The following is a 27156-nucleotide window of genomic DNA, read 5'->3' as shown; positions in this document are numbered from 1 at the left end:
GCAGGGCTCGTTGGCATGATTTCCTCCTTTTTACTGTCGCGGGCCGGGGGGTTAGGAGGTGTAAATTTAATATGTTTTTTCATCTGTTTTATTTGCAGACTAAAAAAAAAAGAGAAAACCATTCAAAAACATTAACCACAGAAGAACAGAGGACCGACAGAGGGTCATGCCATGCAGTATATGTTAGCTTGTAAGACAAGATCAGCCCAGAAAACCACAGTGATCCCAATCTAGGCTTCCCTCATATGGTCTAAGTGGCTCCTAGTTATTTGCACTGGCTGTTTCTTCTCTCCTGACATCCCCTCATTATAATGGCAGTATACGTTCCCTTACACCTCACGTGAAATCCAGCCGCCTATATCAATGACACAAAAAACTATGTTTAGTCAAGTCACCCTATACCTATAAGGTAAAGCCATTTGTTAAATCATGCAGGGCGTGTTTTGCTATATAAAATAGGTATAGCCTGGGGAGCAGAGCGTGGCCAAATTCAAATTTAGTTTCAGAATGTCTGGGACTCAACACTCCTGAATGATTTGGATAGGCCCGTATGCGTGCCAGACAGACTGTATATAACCCATTCTGACCTGAGATCAGATTCATACAAGGTTTTTCACTGGACACACACTGGTCTGATGAACCCATTCTGACCTGAGATCAGATTCTAAAAATGTCAGTCGTTCTTCGATTTTTCAAAAATAGCAGACCTACAAGCTCGTAGCGCGCCACTCGGTGGCGCGCTATGAGCTTGTAGATCTGCTATTTTTCAATAGCTAAAGCATAACATGATGCTAACACCAAAACGGGTTCCCGGTCAGAATGGGATAAAGCTGTCACAGGAACCTTGAGGGCAAGAAAAATATTCAGAACGTATTGAACAGTGATCTCTCTCACACACGCTTTTCTCAATACAAACCATGATAAATAAAGGAAGGAAGCCAACAAGAAAAAACTAGCGCTTGGCCGACTGCCACCATGCACTTTCTAAAATGCCACTTTTGGCCCCAGTGTTGTGTTCCACCTGGCTCACACATCACCTCGTCCAACATTAGTTATCAGGCCACTAGACTGTACATTGTTGTTCCTGCCGGATTTAGCTTGACAAGTGAAATGCAACAGTTTAAGAAAGAGTCCTTCAATCTGCTAACAACAATGTGTAATGCTCAGTCTAGAGCTCTTCTTATAGGTCAAATATGTAAATGAACCTCTTGATCTCATCTCCACATCTATACCCAGCACACCCAAACCCACCAGGGAAAGGATTGCAAAAACTAGTATACTGTGGACCCATATATAACTGTGTCAGTGTCTCCCAGGCCTAAACCCTCAACTTAACCAGTTTGAGTGAGAAGAAAAATATATTACAAACAAATTTATATTAGTATATTACCATCTGAAATCATATACAATCCTTTGAGAGAAATAGAGGAGCAGAAAAACGTGTGTGTGCCAGTACCCCGCAGTGATTGCCTGATTATTTGCAGATGGGCGCAGTGGATGGCTTGCAGAGTGTGGAGGTTCCCTTGGCACGCAGTGCATATGATTAAATCTGTGATTGCCTTACATTTTACAAGCAAACCAAAAATGAGAATTTAGACGCGTTGACCGACTGTATACTCAACTGCTGTGTGGAGTTATGGAGCATAGTGTGTATAGCTCCCAGTGCGCAATTCAGATCGACTGGCACTTTCGTCATCGCACCAAGGACTTTGATTATGTCACTGCCACTGGTAGCCCACAAAGGGGCTTTGCAACAGCCGGCAGTTTAATTCCGCTGTCTACTCATTCATTCCGAGTAGTAGGCTAGTATTTACTAAGGGGCTGAATGGCCCTGCGCTTCCCCAAGGCGATTGTTATACGGGTTGCCTACCAACAGTTCAAAGTGGTTATGAGATCAATTAAAACCAGCTTTAGGAGTCGTAGTTGTAGATGCTAAAATGGGCATAAGACACTGGAAGGGGATTCCGAAATAACCCCCACGTGTCATCGCATTCTATGGACCAAGAAGGACATTGCTTACACATTATTTGAAACAGTTTCAAAACAGTTTCAATCACATCTAACATCATCTAACACATGGCGCGTTCCTTGATAACCGCGCGCAATTATTGGCGGACAGGTTGAGGCGACAAGGAAAGTGAACGTGTTTCATCAGTATAAACCATAAGGCTATATAGCCTACTACACCACGTTTTCAATTCGACTGCACTGCAATTTTAATTATTGTGAGCAAACACACTACATATTGCAAATTACGCACTGTTTGGAATCATCAGGCTAAACACCAGATACCTTTTCGAAGGTAGGCTAATAAATAATACCACATTTCCTAAACTCTGAAATATCTCCCAGGACTCACAGAACAAGTCAGTGTTGTCAGTCAAGTAGGCTATCCAAGTTAAATAGTGGAGACTGGAGGAGTCGTCTACTGCCAATATAGGCAAGCATTCCATTAGCACGCACACTTAAGTATAGCTATATAGGCTTAAATATGTCCATTTGTCACTCAAGAGTGTGAAACACTCCCCAGAATTCAATTAACACATGATTTACAGTGCTGTGTTGGTGGTTGTAGCTATGTAAGCTGAAGCATCGCAACTACAGAACTCATTCAACTTCAGTCAACTTATAGCCTACATGTGCTGTGAATATGTGACTACGATATGTGATTATTAGTCGTCATTGAATGATGGATAACACTCATAACAGATAACAGAGTCCAGAGTCGTCCCCGCTATACTCGTTGTCATACGAACTAAACCCACAGGATGCATCCTTCCTACCTCTTTTGTTTCGCCTCCAGCGATGCGACGACGGCGCCTGACAGTTGCTGTACTCCATACAGTTCAATACGATTAGGGCAAATGAGAACAGCCGAAACTGCATCTGGACGACTTTATCTGTTGTTCCGACTTGAATAAAAAGTGCCAGCGGGGGCTTGGGATGGATTCTCCGATGCAGTGTCCTCCAGCGTCTTGCTTGATCCCAAAGTGTCAAACATCAAACGAGAGGCGATATAGTATCACACCGCCGATTAGAATCATTTTCTGAAGCGCGCTGGTCCTTAAGTCACAAGTGGGACCCTTTGAGTGCTGCGGAAAGAACGACAAAGGAGGTTATATGATAACAGTTTTAACAAGATCAACACCTATACCCAAAATAATGGCAAAAATAAACAAGGCTATATATACACTGTTCTGTGTGTTAATGTTCTTTAACAATAGCAGAAGTGTTAAGGCAATGCGTTCGGCTCACATGCACATTTTCTTTTACGCTCTCAAAGCATGACACCCAAAAATGAGAGCAACCACCACGCGTAATGGTCTCAAGATGCTCCGTGTTCCATGTAACGGTAACGGCATCATACCTGCATTAAATACGAGTAAATCCGCTTCGGTCAACTTTTAGGTTCCCTCTGAGTGTAAGTGCGGGCTGGGAACATACAGCATCCCTTCTTGTATGAAAACTTATTCTTCACAGAACAGTCAGAGGTCCGAAGAGGAACAACAAGAAGGGGGGGTTTCTTCCTCGCGCTTTCTCTCTCTCTCTGACTCCCTCTCTCCCACACGCGCTGATCAGTGAACGCTTCTTATTCCATTTTTATACCTGGATAGTGTTTTCCGGACGTGTCCAGCCGAACAGTTTTAGTGGAAACTGGCAAACTTGTTAATGTAATAATAACGTATATCGGTATATGTGCTTTGAGGATGATGATGTACGAGGGAGAGAACGAACGAGAGCCGGTCAAATTCTCCTGTGGATTGTGTGCGTGCCGTGCATGTGTCTGTGCGCGCTGCTGCTGCTGCTGTGCAGAGATAGTGTGTGGCAGAGAGAGACTCCAACTGGTCCTGATGCTTCGCTTCTTCTTTCTCATATAGCTGCTATAACGCCGCGCGTGTGCGTATGTCACGTGTTGGGTTCTCCATCTGTGGTGCTGCTCACAAGAAGAACTCCCCTTGGCTGGCCAGAGGAGAGCGGGGCTGTTTTTTTCCTCCTTACTTATGATTGTGAAGATGACATCCCCCCCCACCCCAGTCCGAGTCCGACTATAGCCCCGAGATTGCCCCGCAGGGTCCTAGTGCAGATGTGCAGGCTAACACACACAACCCCAACAGCACTGGAATAGTTATATATTTTTTAAGGTTGAAATTATAAAGGCGACCACCGGGTGGGTGTTTATCACCCCAGCTACACACTGTAAAACCCTGGATGTTAATTTAACTCAGAGTCTGAGTGTGGGTACAAATGGACACTTTCGTGTTTCTTTTTTTGTATATTCTTTCAGAGTTAAATAAACTACAGATTATTTTACTGTGTACTTGGAAGAAAGCTCACTATTAAACCCTTAAAGATGGGTTATTGCATATCGGAATAAGTATCCCTTTTCCTCATTTTGTTCACGATTCGCCTTTTGAATAATTAAATGTTGGCCAAGAAGCAAATATCTGCATGATGAGAGTAATGAGGTGGGCTTGTCACACCCCCTTTTATTGTGTAGCCTACATCTTGGACTTGGCCACAACAAAATTAGTGGTCTAATTGTTGGAGAGGCTGCAATTGTGGCGAAAGGATATATATTATTCAATTATTTACGGTTATTCTCAAGGCCGAACGAAGACTATACGTGCTGACCTGCGTGACCCCATAAACGTGGACAACTGACGCGGGTTCAGTGGTCTTTACTATATTGGCCTAAAACCAAAAACCTGTTTGGTAATGATCCTCATTAGAATCCCCCCTTCTCATTTACTGAAACTGAGATTGCAGGAATCAAACCCGGGGTTAGAGTTAGACCCAACCTACCTTGAGGGAAAGTCATGGGGTTTGGCATCCATCCACTCCACAGTGATATTCAACATTTGGCTGTAGGTCAACTCTGCAAATCGCCTAGGGGGAATAATTACGAGCAAATACAAAAAAAGCATGGATTAAATGCGTCAGCGATGTTAAGAAAGGGGAGGTCTGGGATGCATGCACAAAACAACGAGGGGTTGTTACTATATTTGACTATTTTGGGAACATTTACCGCCCCACAATCATCATAGTCAGCAAATGCTTCATGTCCTGATTGTAATAGCACTTGTAAATGCTCTACCCATTTCAACCACTAGGTGTGGCACTTAATCTTTTATTTATTCTGGGAAATATTTTTTTATGTGGATGGGATATTTCAAGGCTTGTGTGTGCGCGCGTTTCTAACTCAGTATATACAGTCGCCTGGCCATCACATACTGGTAATAATTAATTGCATGTACAGTACATTCAGCTGTTCGTACGTCCTGAAAATCAAAGAAAGAAGGTTTTTTAAATCAATTGAAAATGGATGATTTTAGATAGAAGTTGGACGGTAGATTGAGATAGGTACAACCCGCAGAGGTCTTCCATGTCCACTAAACACATTTTTATTTAGTCAAACATTTCATTAACACATCTTGTTAACACTGGTCTTACTTGGGACACCAGAGAAAGGGATACTTCTACCCTCGAGCAATAAAACACACACGCACATGCTCTCACACACACACACACACACACACACACACAGTCACACACACAATGCAAGTTTCCATTTCATCACTGGAACTGCTCGCAAAAGCCTTTTTGTGGGGGGAAAACCTCTAACAATATGTAAAAAAAGAACCCTGGACATTTCCTTGCCAAAACCGATAGTGACCTTTCTCCTGACTTTGTTTATTTATTTATTCAGAGTGCAGTGACAGACATTGTGGTCGGGAGGACTGTTAGCCACAGGCCTGGTGTTGGTCTGGACGTCTCTCTAAAACAACATCTAAGAGTGCACTGGTAAGGTGAATGCGATAATTTAAGCCTAGAGGACTTTTATTTTCATGTGTCATGGGGGGGGGGGGGGGGGGGGGGGGGTGTACCGGTAAACCAATCACTTTGTTCACTTCATCCTTTTCTTTTTCTCTCCCCCTCCTCCTCCTCCATCTTGACCAGCAGCAGCCCTTTGCAGTCCACGGGAGTCGAGGTGACGTCAGCTTATGAATGGTCTGGCTGGCTCTGAGCCCCGGGTGCCACAGCAGCAAGGATGGGAGCTGCTCTCCTTCTCCTCCACAAAGACACAGAGCGGTCAACCTGTCAGCCCTTTGACGAGACACTTGGTCCTCACTGGCCACGGTCATGTCAGCACTGACAATCAAAAAGGTGTTCAATGTGAGAAAGAGGAGAATAGGGTTAAGCCATGTTTCTATTACAACATACAACCGCATCCTACGTCTAAACTATAGGCTTTAAGCAGACAGGGCACATTAAATGACTAGTTATCGAGTAGGAAGAGAAAGGGGATGAAAGGCTGGGGCTGTAAGCTGTTGTGATAGCGGGAGGAAGGGGGAGAGAGAAGAAAGTAGAGAACAGGGGGAGCAGGACATTAAAATGATTGTGTCTGTCTGGCTAATGGTTCTTTATGGCTCCCTCATGTCCTCAGATGGGAAGGATGACTGGCAGAGAGTATGACCACTAGTAACTGTACATCACCTCCGCTTGCCCCCTTCATCTCACAGTGAGACTGCCCGCTACGGTGAACCTACCACTAAAAACACCATAAAACCGACAGACTAAACACCCATTCATCATTACAGCGCATACATGGGCCGCATCGCACAGAACAGCCTTAGCCGTCCCACTCAAGTGACTCAATACGCACATTAAAACTTCATCAAGTATTACCAATACAAAAAGCCCGACCACTGAAACCTAAACCACCATTTGTAATGTCCAGAAATAAGGCAATCATGGGTGAAAATGGTTTTAGGTCTTTCTTTTTTTTATTGAATCAGTGAAAAAGTACTCTGCTTCTTGGGGGACAAGTAGGAAAAAAAGAAAGATGTAGCAGAGATGATGCATGTAGAACCTGGACGAAAAGAAAGATCTTTATCCGTCTTCCATGTACTTCTAAAATCCAGATTCTTGACCTGCCCAGTTTGGAGTCTGAAACATAAAGATAAAGATCAACATTTGAGGAGTTAGTTTTGATCACCAAGAATGATCGATACAAAACACTTTGTGAGTAATTGTGAGAAGAGAAAATGTAAAAGAAACAAGATACACGTGCAAGCATTTAACGTGACGTGTTCCTTCTTGTAGATGTCTAACTTCATGTGTGCGTGTGTGTGTTCTATTGTTACACAAGGGGTGGTTGTGAGAGTTGACAGGGACCCTCAGCAGCCTACCCAGATGGCAGGCAGTAAATGCACTCTATATGTAAGTGATTTGTAGCCCCGAGGACAGCAGGATGTAATGGTGCTGTGAGTTGTTTGCAGCCTCTTTTGTCTAATTACAAAAACTCCTTAATGAAGGGGGGGGTCTATGCTTTTTACAGGACAGGGTTATAGCAGCTCTCCCGCTGCAGATATTCAAACAATAAGGAGGAGGGTAATTGCGCACATCAAACGATACCCTTTGCGCAGTTTAAAAGTGAACATTTAATGTGCACTGTTGTAATTCCACGGCCTTGGCCCTTGCGTGTGTAGACTGAAGGACAGTGCTGTGGGGGGCTAATGCATCAATCCGCTTTTACTGACATGCCTCTCTTTACCAACTTCAAGGAGCTGAGGGCAGGTTGGGAGGGCTAGGTCAGAGGATGTGTGATTATGACATTCTGGGTAGTTGTAGTAGTTTCAACGGCCTAACATGCCACTCATCCGCGCAAGGTCAACATCAAAACACACGCACTGGGATGACAGCATCCACAGCCAAACATCTGCGGGAGCTCCTAAGTGCAGGGAACTCCAGGGCTTTGAGTAATGTTCACCAAGAGCCAGTTTGAGTGTGAGTCCACCTTATTTACGTTGCAGAGCTGAGTCACAGAGCTTGGGCCTCGTTTTACGGCTGTATTGGAATCTACCTTGTCATTAGGCCTTTGAAGGGCAATGGAAGGATGAAAGCGTTAGCTCTGTTAAACTTGCTCTTACTGGTTTATTTCGTGTAAAGAGAGCTTTTGTTGATGGTTGTTCATCAACATTCTTGGGCCCAGCTCTCCCGAGCTGATCATTTGAGAGGCTTTGAACTGCTCTGTGCTCATGTCCCCCTTCCAGCCATGTGATCAGTCAAGGAAGGGTTGGTGGCCTCTGGCTAAGGGACGAGGGTTCACCTATGGGTTTGTGCAGGTGCGTCATGCTCACCTCGCTCTTGGCGCTGTGGGCCTGCTTCTCCTGCTTCTTCTCAATGTTCATGGCCAACATTTGGCTGCGGAAGGAGAGGCTCTTGGTCTTCTCAATCACCTGCTGGTACGGTGACACAGCGTTGTTCCCCATAACCACATGACCCTATAGGAACACAGGAGGGTGGTAACAGACACACGGTCAGGACAAATAAGCCCATCACATTTGGTCTTGCAAGACACACCCACAAAGAAAAGCCATGAACACCGACCTAGTAGTGGAATAGGTCGCATTCACATCATCTAGATAATTCTATGTCATTCCAGTGGAGTTGGGGTATGATTTGCTGATTACAGAGAGCCTGTGCTGTGATGCTTATTCCAAAACATGCAAGGCCAAAGAGGTGGCTCACAACGTCCTCACAATATACCCTTCAATTTAAATCAGGACATACATAAAGGTACATTTTAGTCATATTCCCACAACGGTCACACCTAACAGTATGTAGAAGAAACGGCCCCCAGTTTGAAGAAATAAGGGGGTGGGGGGTGTCTGTTGGGGAATCTTTGATCAATCAATCAAGTCCTGGACTGATTGATTGAGGAGGCAGACAGGGGGCGTCTTACCAGCTTGGAGTCAATCTTGGCATCCAGCCTGGCGTTGCGGATAAGGTTGACGATCCATCTCTCAGCCTCGTCGGGCGTCATGTTCAACTTGTCTGCCAGCATGCTGTGGAAAGGAAGCAGACACACGATCAGGTAGGAAGACACGAAAACGCTAGTGGGGTATAGCTACTGTAGGCGCAAGACGGTGTCAGGGCAGATCCCCATGAACATGCAATATGGGTATGTGCTTACTGTTGAGGAAGCTGGATAGACCACACATTCTCAGGAGCCGTTTCTGTACCAAGTTTAGAGTATAACGGGATTGGGTTAAACTTAAAGAATACATTACACTGGCTAAGAAATGGGCCTATGTGAGCTTGCAAAGATCCTATGCAGTAAACTACTCAGTTACTTTTGCTCAAGAGTGTGTAAAATCAAAAAACTAATGTAAATGAACATGATTTTAATGTGGCTTAATGTATTAACTTTATGCTACACATCAACATGATGGATGTTGTGCATTACGTGGTGTAGCCAATTAAGTGACAACATTAATACCAGCTGCTATTAAAGCGACAGTGTTAATGAGCGAGCGACAGTGGCTGTACTTAGGGCAGCAAGACGGGTTTATAATAGAGAAACAAAGACTGCCGAAAGCAGAAAACCTGCAACACTCCAATTTAGGGTGAATTCTTGTAGGTGCAAGGCTCAAAGATACTCAATTAAAAGAAGGAACGTCAGCACTTGAATGTCCTCTTTCAGCGTTGTCACAGCGATGAGGAAGGCCCATCTGGCTGAAACGCGTACGTACATTGGCTCATCAGAGGTAAATAAACATGTGAAAAAGGACATTCAATGAGTGCTGGCATTCCTTCTATTGAATCAGGTGTATAATATGAAACGGGGAAAATGCCAGCAGACGGGGAGCATGATTCAGAGAGTTTGTGTTCACTCAAAATTGCACATGCACCAAAAGCTGGACATAGGAGGGGCTATCACCCCATATCTACGACCCATAACAAACATGTCCATGACCCGAATCTTGGGAAACACTTGATTTAGAGACTCCTGAAGCCAACTCAATTAGAGGCAGTGGAACCCCCCCCCCCCCCCCCCCCTGTTCTGAGTCTGTTTCTCTCCTTCCTCTTTGATCCCTCCCTCGCTCCTGGACATACCGCGTCTCCCCACCTGGTCCCTCTACAGCAGCCCAGGACCAGCTACTGTCCACCTGGTCCCTACAGCAGTCCAGTGTGTGACACAGCAGCAGCAGACCCAGGACCAGCTACTACTGTCCCTCCAAATGAAAGCCAGGTTGCAGACCGTGCCGCTGTTTCATACAGCGGGACGTGGATGTGTCACAACAGAGGGAGGGAGGTGGGGGGGGGGGGCGTTCCTCTTTGATCCAAAGAGTGCAGCTGGCCTCCCTTGTGGCTTTCGGAATAACTAGACCCCCTTGATACCGCCATCTAGACCCCCTCCCCACGTTTCCTGCCCCCCCCCCCCCCCCCCTCATTTCATATAAGGGGCCTATAAATATCCCTGCCCCCTCTGCCCGCCACACTGCCCACAATTACTACAGCTACCCTACTCCTCATCTCAAAGGAAAGACACCTCTCACACACACACACACACACACACACACACACACGTTTGAACAAACCTTATTAACACACATGCTTGGAAAATAGGTTACTAATTTGAGTGCAAGCGGCCTGAGTGTACTTACTGTGTGTGTGTGTGTGTGTGTGTGTGTGTGTGTGTGTGTGTGTGCAAAATAACAGGGGTTATGAGGTCTGTATAAAAACAATTTACCCCACTAATTATCACTTCCTGGTCCATTAATCACATTTTGCGAGCCCCATTCAGCGGAACAGACCAGTGAGTAAGCTAGAACCTGGCCAGACCAAACCACTTCTCACGCTATGGGTCCACACACAGACGCATCCCACAACCGCTAATGCCAGCAGGACGATTTGAACTGTCGCTCTATGACCGGGAGACCTACTTCCTTGTAAATGCCCCCCCCCCCCTTGAAAGTAATCTCATTTACGATAATGTTTGCCTTACCTCAAGGGCTCGAACAGAAGAAAAAGGAAAATCATCCAAACCCACTAAGGTTTCTTTTTTTTTTTCTTTCCTTTTTCAAATTGTAGCAAAAACCACATACAGGAGGGGGCTGCAATGACATCAGTGTCTGGAAGGGTCGTTAAGACATCAACAACAAATAAATAGCATTACCTCAGCATAATAAGACGAAATAGAGTGTGGTCTCCCAATGACAGTGCATGATCTATCAGCACTTTCACCACAGAGAAGAGGATGGAGGAGGTGGACAGCAGGACAGGAAAACACTGATTCATGTGAACCTCAACAGGCCAGAGGAGTAACAGAAGCATGGAGGGGAGGCTGATCAACCTGTCACTCAGAGAGACGTGATTCGGCCCGCTAAGCTCTGCCGGACGGACGATTATGCTTTAGGCTCAGCGAAACCTGTGGAAAACGATGCTTGGCAAAGAAATGGCTCTTATGGATATTATTTGGGAGTTGGGACCCAGCAAGTGTGGAAAAGTGTTGGCTGTCAAGTGACGTGCGTTGGGATGGTGATGGCTAACACATGTCTGCCATCACAAAGTGACACCGTTAACACCAGAGAGGCCAACGCATGGGCCTCCTGTCAGAGTGAGGCAGCCCGTATGCCTGATGGCTGCCCATGCATAGCAAATGGCTCATTGAGGGATAATCACAGTGCATATTCACAGCCAAAGGCCAATTTGTTAAAGGTAATCTGAGGATAGCTGAACAGAACACAATAATCTGTCATGACCTTGCTCGCCAGTAGAAAACCGGTGAAAAACTGTAAAGGAAAACAGCAAATCCCTAAATCGATTGTCAAGTCTAGCCTACTTCTGACGCGTTCACACGTATACACCAATAAAGGCCAAATACAAAGAAGTGTTGTTTTGGTTTTGGCTTATCCCATGCAGTGATTAAGTGATTGCCGCACAGGGGTGTTGGGTATTTTGTTTGGCAGTTTAGTAAAGTGGGGGCACATGTCAGTCCAAGCCCCAAGTGAGATATGAACATCAAAACAAACACAATCGAGTTTAACCGTCAAAGAGTTCATCAAACCCTTAACCCCCTGAACGTAATCTATCCTCCATAGTGCACAGAACCCCCAAAAAGTGCTGGGTTCTGGCCTGCAGCAGCCAAAGATCTCTAATCTAATTTATAAAAGGAAAATCAGGTCATGCTTTCCTCATAGGAAGGGCATTTGTGTGTCAGAGAGGGGCAGCCTTTATCTTGCTGTCTTACTGAGGTAGGTCCTTCTCAACAAGGCTTACATAGACCCTGGAGAGCAAATAAGAGCAAGTTGCAGGGGGAGGCAGGGGTAGCAATGTGAGGAGATGTGAGAGGGGAAGAGTGAGTGCCGGACTTACACAACCCAAACTATTGACATCCTTTGGCCCTTAAACCAAGCAGACAGCTTCCATGACTGGTTTTGTTTTACACAACCATGCCCCTGTTCCTTGGGGGAGAGGGGATCACTTTCATTTCGACCCCTTACTCACTCTGGCTCCTGAGCTTTCGACTTCAGGCTACAGGACTCCTCTGTGTCTCAATACCAACCTCACACTAAGGTAGAAGGGTCAGACATAGGGGTATAAATGGGTTAGAGAGGAGGAGGAGGAGGAGGGAAGGGGTCCTTCTTAAAAAGTAGCCCCCTTCTTAACATGGCTGGGCTAAAATGAATGCATTGTTAAACACTACCATATGATAGCATTTGGAGATTCCAAGCCATTTGGAGCAGCCCTGTTTTCGGCTTGGGGTAAAATTGATTTTTCGGGAAAACCGAAATGACCGTGTGGTCTTTCTAATGACTCAATTGTGAGGTGGAAAGATCCTCCATTTTAGGTTCAAATACACAACACTTGCCAGTGAACAAAAATACAATGTGGCAATGGGAAAAGACTGTCCACTCACACCATTTCCAGCGAAGCAAGGGCTAAACAATCATCTCTGGCACTTACTTAAAACGTCAAAGAACAAGTGTGCCATTTGAGGTCGATGAAGGGCCTTGCAAGCAACAAATCAATGTTAGAAGGGATTTATCCCAGTAAATCACACAATAAAAACAAAATTAAAGAGGAAATGCACACACTGGGACATTCAAAAAGTCTAGACAAAAGGATGTGTGTGCGCAATTATGAGTGCAGGCTTGAATCGCAGGGTCACATTTTCACTGCCTACAGTAAGTTTTACATAAGCCTAGTTACTGCATAAAATAACTAAATTACGCCAAACTCTGGTCTACTTCTGTGTCCCATGCCATGGGCAAAGAGCGAGCAAATATCTGTGAAAGTATCACGGCCAGCAGGCCGTAAAAATGGCCTCATTAAAAACAGGCATCAAATTCATTCGGGTCCATGCTTGGGTGCAAAGGGCTTCTGGGCTAGAGGACTAATGACTTGGAATTTGGGCGTTTGTCAGAAATAGACACATGCTGTCATAACACCGAAAATAAACAGGGAAATCCCTGGCGCTGCCCACAACGTATCCTCCTGCTGCAGAAACCTCAACAAACAAACCTGAAAATACTGGAAAAAAGGTGAAAAGTAGAAAAATCACCGTTCAACTTCCTATTTCGATGTTACCACTAACCTTTGTGGTCTTTAACAAGTAAATGGATCCAATTGCAGTAAGACTGCCAAAAAGAGCCAGGACTCCTAATCAATTCCAGACAATCTGCAACTGGAGATTTCGACAGAGTGCGATCATGTTCCATGGTTCAACCTTGACTACAGACCTCCACAGCTCTATATAACAGTCAATGCAATCATTTTCGTGTCAAGAGAAGTAATTCATTCCCTTCTTTCCACTGAGCATCATATGTTCAGGGTAGCATATTTTGAAATGCAAGCCTGCCTTCAGTGTTTGAACATAGTAACATACCAAATATGCCTGAGGGGCAACAAATGTGAACATGGCTTTCTCAGCGCATAGGGCCCTTATACGCATAGGGCTACAACAGTGAGGTAATCATGATTAAACAAGACACCTACTTATGTACGAGTTAACATGATATCAGAGATCATGGCATAGGAAAATCCAGGCATGCAAACACAGAGGCTAATAGTCTGGAAGAGTGGATGCTCTGAAAACACATCTTTGCATTTTGTCATTTTCGAAAATTTATGTAAAGAGGCAGCCCAATCATATAATCTCTCTTAATTGCATACAATTACTATAATCTCCATTTCCCCCTCTAATGCTCACTATAATTAGCATTGACTAAATTTCTTGGTTTTGGTGGACATCCAAGGTTAATTTATTTTTCATGTCACAACACTGTGTTTTGAACTGGGGTCAGTAGATCCCCTCAGAACCCCCTGACCCAATACAACCCAGCGGAAGAGGGCTTGAAAAAGGCACACAGTGGTTGGGAACGTCTGAAGCCATCTCCAAACTCTGACCTCTTCCTGGGAGAAACCTGTCTCTGGTTTGGGCTCACCCAGGTGGTCTTTAATGTCTAGTGAGCAGAATGGCCGCTGGAGACCTGGTAGCACTTAAACTTCCAAATGCCTAATCTCTAAGTGTGTGATCAGCATGCGTGCGTGCATGCATGTATGGCATGTGTGTGTGCTCCCGCGTATGTGTGCGTGTTGTGTGTGTGTGTGTGTGCGTGCGCGTGTGTACATGCATGTGTGCGAGTGCACGCGCGCATGCGCGAGTGTGTGTGTGTGTGTGTGTGTGTGTGTGACTGTGTGTGTAACTGTGCGTGTCTTTTCGTCTAGGGAGGATAGGGCAATAAACACATATCTGTTTGGGACATTCCACTAAATCACAAGACTGTTGTACTTCTTGCACTAAACAAGCCTAGCAATAGCACACAGCAGAGGGCACTTCCTCATGGTCTCGAGGGGTTCTGCTGGATTAACAAAACCAATATGGTATTCCACCTTCCAGCAATACCAACAGTGAGATGTCACTCTGTAATCAGTGTTGCCAGATTGTGTGAGAGAAATAAGCAACCAGGTCCATGAAAACAAGCCCTAAAGAAGCATTGACTGGGCTATTTGAAAATAGCCGATCGAAAAGCTCACAGTGCGTCACAATGCAATGCGTTGTGAGCTTGTAGAGCTGCTATTGTCAAAGCAATCACGGAAGAAAAGTGACAAAATGTGGAATATTCTTTGAAACATTTCAATAACAACAATGGGGGTTCCTGGCACAAAATATGTTTAGATGGAGGGTCCATAGTTGGACAAATACAATAATCTGGAGGTCCTTGACATGAAAATGTGTGAGAATCACTGGTTTAAAACAACATTATGAAACAAGGCCAAAATAAGCAACTACACTTTAGTGGCAACACCAACCTGATGCTGATACACTGATGTATTCTGCAGAACGTCTCAAAGATGAAGAGCCGGGCGTTCTCAATGAAGTCCTCCAGGCAAGCGACCAGAAAGAAGTCGTTCACGAGAACCTAGGAGAGAGAGAACAGGTTAACGTTACTGTAAATATTATACTAAGAGTTATTTCAGTCGGTGTATAGGCTAGCTGAAACTACGGTTTCTGGAAGGTCAAGACAGTGAAATGAGGACAGACTTCAGAGTTTTTCAGAGACTCGCTGAGGCCTTCTGACTGAACAGTCCCTGAGAACCATATATGTACTGTAAGTGCAGCATTACAGGTTTCCTTCTTTTTCCTTTTTGGGGGATTCAAGTCTGATTCAATTGTGGGTAAAGTCAATTCACTGAAACCCAAGTCAAATTAAAACAGAACAGGGAAAACTAAATCACAGTTTTTAGATACGGGCACAGTGAATGGGTTTAGGGAAGTCCATTTTGGCCACATTTAAGTTACAGCGCGGTTTGCTTTGGCACAAGTCTAAAAGGAGAAAGCCCCATCTGTTAAAAAAAAGTACATCCCAGGCCACTCAGGGTGCTCCAAATCAACCACAAATCTTTGAATTCCACGGTCTCCACATGAAACAAGAATGCAAGAATGGAGCCAGCCACTGAACTGACCACAGTGGCTGTGACTTATCACCCTTCATCTCCTCCGGTGTTGCCGTGTCAACTCTACAGTGCAGAACCTCCAATTTACACACCATCATAGTCTCAAAAGGGCATTACGGTCACAATAAGACACATGAGCACCTCCACTCTGCATACACCCACAGATGAGACCTAGACTCTTCTGCAGTTCATGTATCACCTGTGGCCAGCTACAGAGAGAAATATGGCCTTGCTTGGACTTTTGACGTTAGCCAAAAGGAGCAATCAGACAATTCATCTATCTAGATGGTGAACGCTCATGACCCAGCTGTGCCCCCAGAGGTACCGTTGAATGAAATGCTCACATTCCACAGTTGTTGCTGTGCTCAAACTATCCTTTGAGTACCACTTCACATCACTGAACTCCGTCTTCAAACACTTCTCCAAGAATTGCCAGCTCTTTTGTTTGCTTAAGCTTAGAAAGCTGCTATCTAACAAGAGTTCTGCTTGAATAAATCCCAACTACATGGCGCTATCAGGCAACGCACATTTCAGCTATGACAACGCTTATCTAAGGCTGATAAACTTTGAACAGCTAAGTGCTCTAATTACTGTCATCTGGGATTCAGACCACAAAGCTTAAACAAAGTCTGAAAGGGGCTTCGAGAGGCCTTTTATGGACAATGTGAACTATAGGTAGGCTATACTTTTCCTTCTTGGACATGCAGGAATAAAACATCTGACAGTGATTCCAGATGGGAACTGAGAGGGTGGAAAAACAACACCAACATGAACACCCTAAACAATACAATTCAAACCAAGATATACTCCCCACTTTTAACCATTTCCCCGCCATTTGCGTGAATCCACGTCATTTGGATTAATCTGGCCCAGCGCCATTGGCAGGGATTAACGTTAATTGGTCTTTTATAGAGCTTTTGATCGATCGCGTCGAGATGCTATACTCGCATTAGCATTAATTTGGGTTGCTAGCTGATGGAGCGCGCCTTCTTGAATTTCTCGCGCACCAGTGTCCACTCTGTTTCTTTCACGTTTTCGCGTCACATTTTCACAAATTTTCAAAAATAGCAGACCTACAAGCTCGTAGTGTGGCACTCGGTCCCGCGCTATGAGCTTGTAGATCTGCTATTTGTCAATAGCTAAAGTATAACATAATACTTAAAACACCAAAAGGGGTTCCCGCCCAAAATGGGTTAATGAAATGTGTGGGGAATCAAGAAAAAAACCTTACCGTTATCACTTTTAAAACAGTAGGTAGGAAAATGGTTGCAGACCATCACAGGTAATGCATTGAAGCTGCAGTCAAACCCTTAGCGTAACCACCCACCTTGTTACAACTATGTGCGGACAAAACAAGTTTTGACGAGGGCTTTTCAATGTACTGTGTAAGCTCTGATAATGACAGGTACCTCTTCCCAGGCCAGTGCTAAAAGCACCTGGAATAACTTGGGTTGACCTGCATGGTAGCAGGGGAAGACAGAGTCTTTGTAAAAAAACATCCCTGCGGAGCGAGGTCAGGACCGACCCAGAGAGTTCTGCAAAAGTGCGTGCAAGTGTTTAACAAGGTCGAAGATTGAGGTTGTGTGTCATGTCGGAGCTGAAATGGGATACACTTCTAATACTGTTGGAAGTACATGTCATCATTTGAAGATGGTCCCTGGAGGCAATTGCACAGGAAAAATCTCATTTTCTCAGAGGCCATGCTTGGAATTCTTTCTGTCCAAGTACACATTTTGTAAGGATATTATGAAGTAAAAACAAATCCACCCAAATTAGTTTGTTTATAGGCTTCTTATTTGTTAAATGGTGATTTGGAAAGGGGCAGACTCTTTGTATTAGCTTAAACATAGATTAGAACGAAACGGAACCTTCAGTAAACCACTGACATGATTTATAAACATTTACTACAGTGAAAGAGCCATTTGATCAGGCCAGATGTTTTTCATTGTGGACATTTATCGTCAAGAAGCAAAAGATGAAAAAGGGCCCAAACAACTCCAAGTTTAGTCCTTAGTACTCTTCAGTAGGTCCAAATTACCAAATCATTTGGGAAATCTAAATTACAGTCCATATGCAAAGAATGAACTGGGGGATCAGGTTTCAGTCAAACATAGAACACAGAACCAATTAGCACACCTGCTGTGCCTCTAAATCTGATTGCTAGCCAATGACTGGGCCTCCTGAACCCCCCCCCCCCCCCCCCCCCCCCAAAAAAAACCCCACTAGAGGGCCTAAATTACCCATCTCCTGGGCTTAGTCAATCAATAACACGTGATTTGCCATACATGAATGAATACCTCCGTTTCTCTCATGATTATAGTGTAACTCAAACTGATAAAATATCGCTCCAGTTCGGTCTCTATCCTTCTTTATACTCTGTGAGGAAGCTCTGAGAAGGAAGAGAAGTGGTCACGTGACTGGGCTGCGCCATGACACTTTCATGGATGCTTTCATGGGAGCCAAACTACCCGGAGGTTTGGGCAGAATGGAGTCAATGAGAGCTCAGTGACCAGCTCATGAACAAACATTATTTATGAATGACCGAGACCTTTTGTAAAGTAATCACTTCTGGAAAATAACAGAAGACATGTAACACATTATTGTCTGCTGTGAAGCTTTTCGATGTGCACACTGTGTAATTTTTATAGAGGTATGGTATCTAAAGAGCACAAAGTACCTTTCTGAACGTATCAAGTATCGCAAGACTTCCCATCGTTTCCTGTCTGGCAGCCAAATCTCGCGATACTTCGGAGCCAGAAACGACACCTGCTGCTGTTTAGATACTCAGATAAAATTATTTACACGTGCACATCGAAAAGTAAGTGATTAGAAAACAACATGTGATATGTCTTCTTTTATATTCCTGAACTGATTTGGTCCAGCCAGCTCCATTCACTGCAATGTATTCATTGCACTTCCGGTGTGAGTTTGACTCCCATGAAAGTGTCGTTTATGTCATATTGTCTCTTTGTGTTGGCACCGTTTGTTTTACATCACCATTACATCACCTAATCAACATGAGTTAAACTTTGCGCCCCTCACTTCACACGGGTGTGATTTTATATTATACTTTAACTTGTAATCACTTGTCCCTTGACTTGTCCCTATGTAATCACTACAACGACAAGAGCGCCCCTCACTTCACACGGGTGTGATTTTTTTTAATGATTTGCTCAATCCAATTTTTGTATATCATATTTCATACATCATCCACGGAATGTGATGAATGATGTATGATAAGAGCGCCCCTCACTTCACACAAGAGTGATTTTTTAGGGACGCTATCCCCTCCTATGTCCAGCATTGAGGGTTTGTGTAAACACAAACATGCTACAGAGGGTTTGTGCAACACAAAATTGTGTAAACACACACATTGATGACAAAAGTGAGGACGCAAATTGTGATTGGCCAGAATGAGATGATGTATGATAAGAGCACCCCTCACTTCACACGGGTGTGATTTTTTTAATGCCATATTTAGCCAGTACGACCACATGCAAACTGCTAGCCTACTAAGCCTAGTAGCGAATGCTCAGTGAGACCACGTGATGTACAGGAGTATACAGTGTATATATATATGATATTTTCGGGCCATGTCCTAGACACTAAAGATTTAAACATGTTATGCTATCTGCTACCATGGCCCATTTGCTTAGCTGTGAAAACAACGAGTTTACGGTTTGTACCGTCAAGATGGCAACAGCGTGGAAGGCGAACAATCTCAGTAATGATTGGTAGGGCCAGGTTTGTTTTATTAGCAAGGTTCAATGCATCGTTTATGACAGGGAGCAACCACTGCTTTCTCCCCTGCAGCAGGTGGACAGAGCCAGCAAGCAAAGTAGAGAAAATAAACGTAGCCACTGCTGCAGTGTGGGGAGATAGTGACACCCAAGTAGGGGTCTGAAATAGACATGAGCTGCGTTCAAACGAAGGTGACGTGGGTATTTCAGATGTTTTGTACACACCCATTTAGTGGACCCATTCGCTATCCTCTACAAAAAGCCACTGCTGAGGTGAATTGAGAATTAGCCAGTTATGAATCACAGTCGTGTGAAGTAAGGGGTCCCTTTGGGGGCATGCACAAAGTCCATAGACTTGGCTGCCACATGACATCATGGAGGGCATGAATAAGACAAACCAAAAAAGTCCATAGACTTGGCTGCCACATGACATCATGGAGGGCATGAATAAGACAAACCAAAAAAGTCCATAGACTTGGCTGCCACATGTCACGGGGGAAAGCAAGACGTTGGAGGACCCTCAGTAATGAAGTGAGCGGTGCCTTTGATAGAGGGGTTAATATAGACAAGGAGATGAGGTAATATGACACAGCAACCAGTTACATAGTCAAGTAGCACCACTTAAAATGAGAGATTTGAAAATATAGTCTGATTAGCCACCTGAAAATATCCGGTTTACAACCATGCAACCAGTGTTGCATTGGTCATTGCATGCGGTACCATGGTGTCACCCCGAAGATTTTTCAGGAGCACGTGCATGGACACGCATTGTTTAAAATCAACCCTTCATTTCACACCTCAACAAAGTTTACAAAGGCTGCCGACTGCCGAGTGTCACACCAGGGTGCATTAACATTAGAATGACAATAGTCCATGTGTGACCTGCCTGTACTACGAGACTCTGTCCGTTCAGCCCAGCTGATTTTTGATGGCCAGCTTTGTTTGTTTGTGTGGATTTCTGGCTGATCACTGCATACTAGCGATGATTTGATCGGCTGAGCATATTATATTTTGATTAAGTGCACGTTTGAAGCACGGGTAGAAAGCTATTTCAACCAATCAGATTTCTTTGTCGGAACTACCTGTTGCATAATGTACGTAACTTCTGTCAGCTTGACAACAGTCAGTGGAACTGATTTAGATTGAACCGGACTGGTTCTTCCTCGGCCAAAACACAGCCATGACTAAATCAGGGCCCTTTACACCGGCCACAGACATAACATATCTCTTTGGTTTGTCTGTCTGTCTGTTAGCATCAATGTCACTGGCCATTGTCAAGCTATGCACATAAGCTGACAACTCATCTCTGTGTACGACCAACCATCCAATAATGCTTTTCTAAAAACATTTGTTCTGAGAATGGAAAATGGAATGCGTTCCGGGAGCCACAAGATACCCGTCTAGGATCCTGCCAGAATCCTTTGGGCCTGCGGGCCACGTCGGGTCCCTGCTCCTGCAGGCTGACAGTTGAACATCGCTGTAATAAAGCATTCTTACACCTTCATGACCTCAAACATTTCCTTTTAGATGGGCCAGTCTATGATGTCATCATGGTATGACTTCAAACTTGGGCGATATAAGTGAATTTATGACATATCTATGATGGAATTACTCTTTTGGTGCAAAGGCTTGATATTTTGTGCAAGGCGTCATCAGTTGCCGGCCAGCGTTCATTTTGTTAAAAAAAGACTAAGGTTTGGGATATTTAGTCGACTAAAACCAGATTAAGACTACCGGTAAACAATTTCACATGACAAAATTGGACTAAAACTAAATGGTGTGTTATTCAAAAGACTAAATCAGAGTTCACCGTCAAAATTACAGAGAGATACAGCGCTCTATTATATAATGATTTCATTCCGGCGTCAGCAGGTGGTGCTGCCTCTCAGCCAGCTCTCTAATGCCTTCCATTCCTTGAAATCTGTGGCGAGACATACTGCCCTGCCGAAATACTGCCCTGCCCAACACAAGCCCTCGTGCCAAACAGCCAGTATGAGCCCAAGGGAGCTGGGAAGAACTCCGCTTGAGGAGCTGGGATTGTCAGAACTGAGAAGCGCTCAGCTTGTGCAGCTGGTCAGCAGGTTGATGCCGACACTGAGCGCAAAGGAACCCTGTCGCATCCCAGCAGCGTGGCGGACCACCCATGTCTCAGCAGACACCTTCTTCCAGAACAAACATGGCTTTTCGCTCGGATCATTGGGTTTATTTGGCTCGCCGACATTCTACAGACAATACCACAGTCCACCGAGTGCTTTCTGCTCAGAGCTACAGAGCTCTCCTGTATGGATCCAGCATCGTGGATTCAAGACGCTGATATCATCCAGGATCAGACGATTGGGCTCTAGTTATGATGGCCCAGTAGGTATTCACACTCGAACCTTCATGAAGCTACCAGAGAACGGGTCACTGGACCAAGTGTTGAAACACAAGAGCCGAATCATTGTGGCATTGATATCCATCTTGCTTGTGGGTATCATCCACAGTTTGTGGACGGACGGTACTTTGGCTAAATACTTTAACGACTATGAGGTAGACACCAACCAGATACCAAATGTGTCATTTGATCATGTGAAAGGAATGGATGAAGCAAGGAAAGAACTTCAACATGTCGTGGAGTGTCTCAGGAATCCCAAAAAAATCAGTGTAGTAGGTGGAAAACTTCCTAAAGGGATCCTCCTGGTCGGCCCCCCAGGTACAGGGAAGACTCTCCTGGCTCAAGCCGTGGCGGGGGAGGCCGGCGTGCCTTTCCATTACGCCTCTGGATCAGAGTTTGATGATATAAACATCAAGAAACTCTTCCAAAAGGCAAAAGCTAAAGTTCCCTGTATAATTTTCATTGACGATTTGGACAGCGTCGGGGGCAATAGGACAGATTCACAGACTGGACAGTCCAGACAAACCATCAACCAGCTGCTGGCACAGATGGATGGGTTCATACCAAATGAAGGTGTCATTGTTATCGGTGCTACAAACAAGGCAGAGCTTTTAGATAAAGCTCTGGTAAGGCCTGGGAGATTTGATGTACAGGTGACGGTCCCCATGCCCGACGTGAAAGGCCGCACTGACATTCTCAACTGGTACCTGTCCAAGGTCAAAGCAGACCCTGCGGTGGACGCACAGATCATCGCCCGGGGCACTGAGGGCTTCTCTGGCGCCTCTCTTGAGAACTTGGTCAACCAGGCTGCCCTGAAGGCAGCCGCAGACAATGAGCTGGAGGTTACGATGAAGGATCTGGAGTTCGCCAAGGACAAGATCCTCATGGATTCTGAGACCGTCCAGATCCAACATATGACCGTCCAGATCCCAGATGTGAAATTTGAACATGTCAAAGGAGTGGATGAAGCAAAGAATGAACTTCAAGTTGTCGTGGAGTATCTCAAGAATCCCCAAAAATTCAGTTTTCTAGGTGGAAAACTCCCTAAAGGGATCCTCCTGTATGGCCCCCCAGGTACGGGGAAGACCCTCTTGGCTCGAGCTGTGGCGGGGGAGGCCGGCGTGCCTTTCTACTATGCCTCTGGATCAGCGTTTGATGAGGTATATGAGGGTGTTGGCGCTAGGCGCGTCAGGGAACTCTTCAATACGGCAAAAAATCAATCTCCTTGTGTAATTTTCATTGACGAGTTGGACAGTGTCGGGGGCATTAGGACAGATTTACAGACCGGACACAGACAAACCATAAACCAGCTGCTTGCAGAGATGGATGGGTTCATACCAAATGAAGGCGTCATTGTTATCGGTGCTACAAACATGGCAGCGCTTTTAGATAAAGCTCTGGTAAGGCCTGGGAGATTTGATGTGCAGGTGATGGTCCCCATGCCAGACGTGAAAGGCCGCACTGACATTCTCAACTGGTACCTGTCCAAGGTCAAAGCAGACCCTGCGGTGGACGCACAGATCATCGCTCGGGGGACCGTGGGCTTCTCTGGTGCCTCTCTGGCGAACCTGGTCAACCAGGCTGCCCTGAAGGCAGCCATGGACAATAAGCTGGAGGTTACGATGGAATATCTGGAGTTCGCCAAGGACAACATTCTCATGGGTCCTGAGAGGAAGAGTGCACAGATTGACAAGAAAAACAAGACCATCACAGCCTACCATGAGTCTGGCCACGCCATCGTCGCCCTCTACACCAAGGATGCAACGCCCATCCATAAAGCCAGCATTATGCCTCGAGGCCTGACTCTCGGTCACGTGACTCTGCTCCCAGAGGACGACCGCTGGCACCGGACACGAGCCCAGCTGTTGGCTGACATGGACGTCTTCATGGGAGGTCGCGTGGCTGAAGAGATTACTTTTGGATACGACTACGTCTCCACCGGGGCGTGGAGTGACCTTGACAGAGCGACACAAATTGCAGAGATGATGGTGACCAGAGCTGGAATGAGTGACAAGCTTGGCGTCATGACTTACCCCAACCCGAACAGGCAGAGCCCCGAGAGGCGAGCCGCCATCGAGCAGGAAGTCAGTACAATGCTGCAGGACTCGTACGAGCGAGCTAAATGCATCTTGCAGACATACAGTAAGGAGCACAAGATGCTAGCTGAAGCCCTGCTAACTTACGAAACTCTGGATAAGAAACAGATCAAGTTGTTGCTGGACGGAAATTTGCCGAGCTCCCCCTAGACTCGGCAGCCGACGACATCCTTTTCGAGGTCTTGTTCATTCATTCATTTTCACACAGACTGAAAGATGAAGATCACGATACTGAACCTCATCTAACCCTGGATAACCATACATGGAGAAGACTGGATCATCACCTAGATCTGCATATATGGAGCCGGCCAGCAACTCTATATCTGACCTCAAACCCTTATCTCCATATATGGAGCTGACCTGTTCTGAAATTCTGTCTGACCAGATATATAGGCTATGTTACTCCTTACTGAGTACATCAGTAGGCTACTCAGTGTGGCGTCATGAATACGCCAAACATATGATCGGAGTTCTCCACCTACCAAATCGTCTGGGTGGTTCTAAGTGCAAGGTAGTTCTTTGTAGGGCTGACCATCGATCTTTTCTTTTGAAGTCGAAGCTTTTAGCCTTAAAGGCAAACCAAATTCGAAGCTTCGGCGACGCTGCACCGGGGGATTAAATAATGAGTCCGTCATTCATGAGTCATGGAGCTCAAGCACATGGCTTTGAAGGGTAGCAGATCTACAAGCTCTCAACACGTCATGCTGCAACGCGTTGTGGGCTTGTAGATCAGCTATTTAGATTAAAATAGTTCTAAATGTTCGAATTTCGTGCCATCGAAAGAACCTACGAATATTCTTTTTAGAATGGCGGCGAGAACACGCGCTAACAAATGCTCAACTAATGCTATGGAAACCAATCATGTCACCACCCAAAAGACTTGGGATTGGTTCTGCATGCTCATTTTGTGTGATTAACCCATTCAGGGCGTGAACCCCTTTTGGTGTTTTTGAGCGGTGTCTCCGCCCCATTACGGAGCTGTGTGTCTGTATGTATGTCCAAGCATGGAAAGCTGCACCACCTAAAGTGGCCAGTAGAGTACAGCACAGAGTAAAGTGGCAGTACAGTAGACAGTGCACTGCAATACAGTATACAGACCACAGTACAGTACAGTAACTATAACAATAAATATATAGTTGCACCGCTCACTTCACACAGGTGTAATTGTACCCTTCAGGAGGGGAACCCCATTTGGGGTTCTTGTTGCTATGCACAGTATAGCAAGATAATTTTGGATCACAGCTCGCTTATGTATAAGGGTGTCACTCATACCGTGGACCTACCTCAAAACCCTAACCTAATCCTAACCGCAAACAGCAGCGCATGTTCGAACTCATCTCCGACCTCATGTCCGACCGTTGTTTCCGCATGTCGGTCCGTTGGCGTGTCTAATCTGTGTGTGTGCATGTTTTGGCTTTCGTCACTCTATTGGCTAGGGAAACTAATCTTGACTAATTGGAAATCACCCACTTCCAACTGTCACTGGATAAGGGACGTCTTGTACCGTCTGAAATTGGAAAAGATTAGATTCTCATTAAATGGGCTCCATTCTGTCAATTCGTCCAGAAATTGAATCCTTCCCTGCTTGAGGATATGTGAAGTCTGCTGGAGGTCTGCTGTGGTTAGGGTGCTGCGCTGTTTATTATTATGGATGTGACATGGACATGTACTGTTTTACAGATGTTTTGTCTCCGTATCTGTATGCTTTTTTATTCTTATTGTATTGTATTGTATTGTATTGTATACAATGTATTCCTTGTATACAATTTAGGCATTTAGCAGACGCTCTTATTCCAGAGCGATTTACATTAGGCAAGAACAAAAATCATGGCAATACATCACATACATAAAAAGTTGTATGTTTGTTTTTGTTTCTTTGTTGTGTGTTAAAATTCTGTCCATCTAAAAATGTACCACTAACAACTAAAAGCTGGCAGTGGGTGGATTATGTATTTATACTTTGGCAGTGAATGGATTTTTGAAAAGATATTTGTGGGTCTTTTCTACCTTTATTCAGATAGTTCAGTAGAGTGTGACAGGAACCAGGGAGAGGGACATGCAAGGAGTGGCATGCAACAAAGGCCGTCTGGCTCAAGAATCAAACCCGCAATTTAACCGCCTGTCCATCAAGCATGAATGTGCTCAGTTTCAAGACAACTGTCCATCACATTTTAAACATATCTCGTGTGCAAGTGGATATGTTAGCCTAAGGGTAGCACTAGGAAAGGCCATGATCACTAAATTCAGATGGGGTTCATCCTCATCAGCGAATTCCATAGCAATCCAGTCGAAACATTGGTTCTCAACATACCCTATGCTGTTTGTTGTGGACAGACCCACATCGCAAATATGATCACGCCTGAAGAGCCCTGCCAGCAGGGTTAAAAGGTAGTACACTGCTCAAATCATGATGAGTATCAAGTTATATCATTACAAGTGTATGCATTATGCTCAGTATTCTTTGTGTGGGAAGATTGTTCTAGCCGAGCCAGAAACTCTAGACAATGCCACCTACAGTGTGTCCTTAGCTGGGCATCACAGAGTAAGTGACACCTCTTCAGGGAACAGAGTGTAGAACATCTCACACTGCCACTTAGCTAAACTGTGGTCTGACGTCAAACATTCTCAAATTGCCAGAAGTTGTGTGACTTTACCGTCAGTCATGAACCTCAAGGGCCGTCCACACCAAGCACTATAAAGATATATATACTGTATATTAACACATTCTGACCTGAGATCAGATTCTAAAAAATGTCTTCTACATCCTGACAGTTTTCTGAAAAAGCTATGTTTCTATGTCAGTGGTTCTTCGATTTTTCAAAAATAAACGATATACTATAAAGATATTATTTAAAAAGTCTTTGGAACTAAAGTGAATCGCACAGTCCACACCACAACTATATAGTCTTAGTTACAGTGCTCGGTGTGGACAGTTGGTAAGTGCCCGATGCACTGTGTGGACAGAAATAGCAACACACTCATGCTGACAGGTGCAATTGAGGCCCAATCCTGTGAATTTGTTGGGTCTTCTGGTCTTCTCTGGGCTATTTCAGAATGGTCCAAAAATGGCTCTATGTTATCAAAACACAATGTAATCCACATCCATCACTGTGGATTTCAGCACTGCCGTATAGCGAACACACAGAGGGGCTTTTTACAGTGTGCTACTCATATTCCATTCTTAGCTCAAGCACTACAC

The 27156-nt window shown here is 44.9% G+C and overlaps 3 protein-coding genes across 3 annotated transcripts in view; 1 reads left to right on the top strand and 2 right to left on the bottom strand.

Annotated features, from left to right (window-relative positions):
• The window catches only part of rspo2 (R-spondin 2), a 66728-nt gene extending 62796 nt beyond the window's left edge, over positions 1-3932 (bottom strand). Inside the window, exons 1-2 of the mRNA XM_080767968.1 lie at positions 3368-3932; positions 2784-3092 (exon numbers count right to left, since the gene is read on the bottom strand). Of these exons, the coding sequence (XP_080624094.1) occupies positions 2784-2886 (103 nt within the window). The 5' untranslated portion in view covers positions 2887-3092; positions 3368-3932. The remainder of the gene's footprint in view (positions 1-2783; positions 3093-3367) is intronic.
• Positions 3933-6739: 2807 nt separating this feature from the next.
• eif3ea (eukaryotic translation initiation factor 3, subunit E, a) overlaps positions 6740-27156 on the bottom strand; it is a 46700-nt gene continuing 26283 nt past the window's right edge. The window contains exons 10-13 of the mRNA XM_080767737.1: positions 15103-15212; positions 8747-8849; positions 8142-8285; positions 6740-6948 (exon numbers count right to left, since the gene is read on the bottom strand). Of these exons, the coding sequence (XP_080623863.1) occupies positions 6913-6948; positions 8142-8285; positions 8747-8849; positions 15103-15212 (393 nt within the window). The 3' untranslated portion in view covers positions 6740-6912. The remainder of the gene's footprint in view (positions 6949-8141; positions 8286-8746; positions 8850-15102; positions 15213-27156) is intronic.
• Positions 21336-24107, top strand: LOC308317898 (ATP-dependent zinc metalloprotease YME1L1-like; the record flags this gene model as incomplete). The annotated part of the gene is made up of 1 exon (XM_080767246.1): positions 21336-24107. The coding sequence occupies one exon, from the start codon at positions 21336-21338 to the stop codon at positions 24105-24107; it is 2772 nt and encodes a 923-aa protein (XP_080623372.1).

The sequence above is a fragment of the Protomyctophum bolini genome (genome assembly GCF_963924005.1).
Source record: "Protomyctophum bolini genome assembly, chromosome: 7".
NCBI classification, from domain to species: Eukaryota; Metazoa; Chordata; class Actinopteri; order Myctophiformes; family Myctophidae; genus Protomyctophum; species Protomyctophum bolini.
This window is presented reverse-complemented; position numbering and strand designations above follow the sequence as displayed.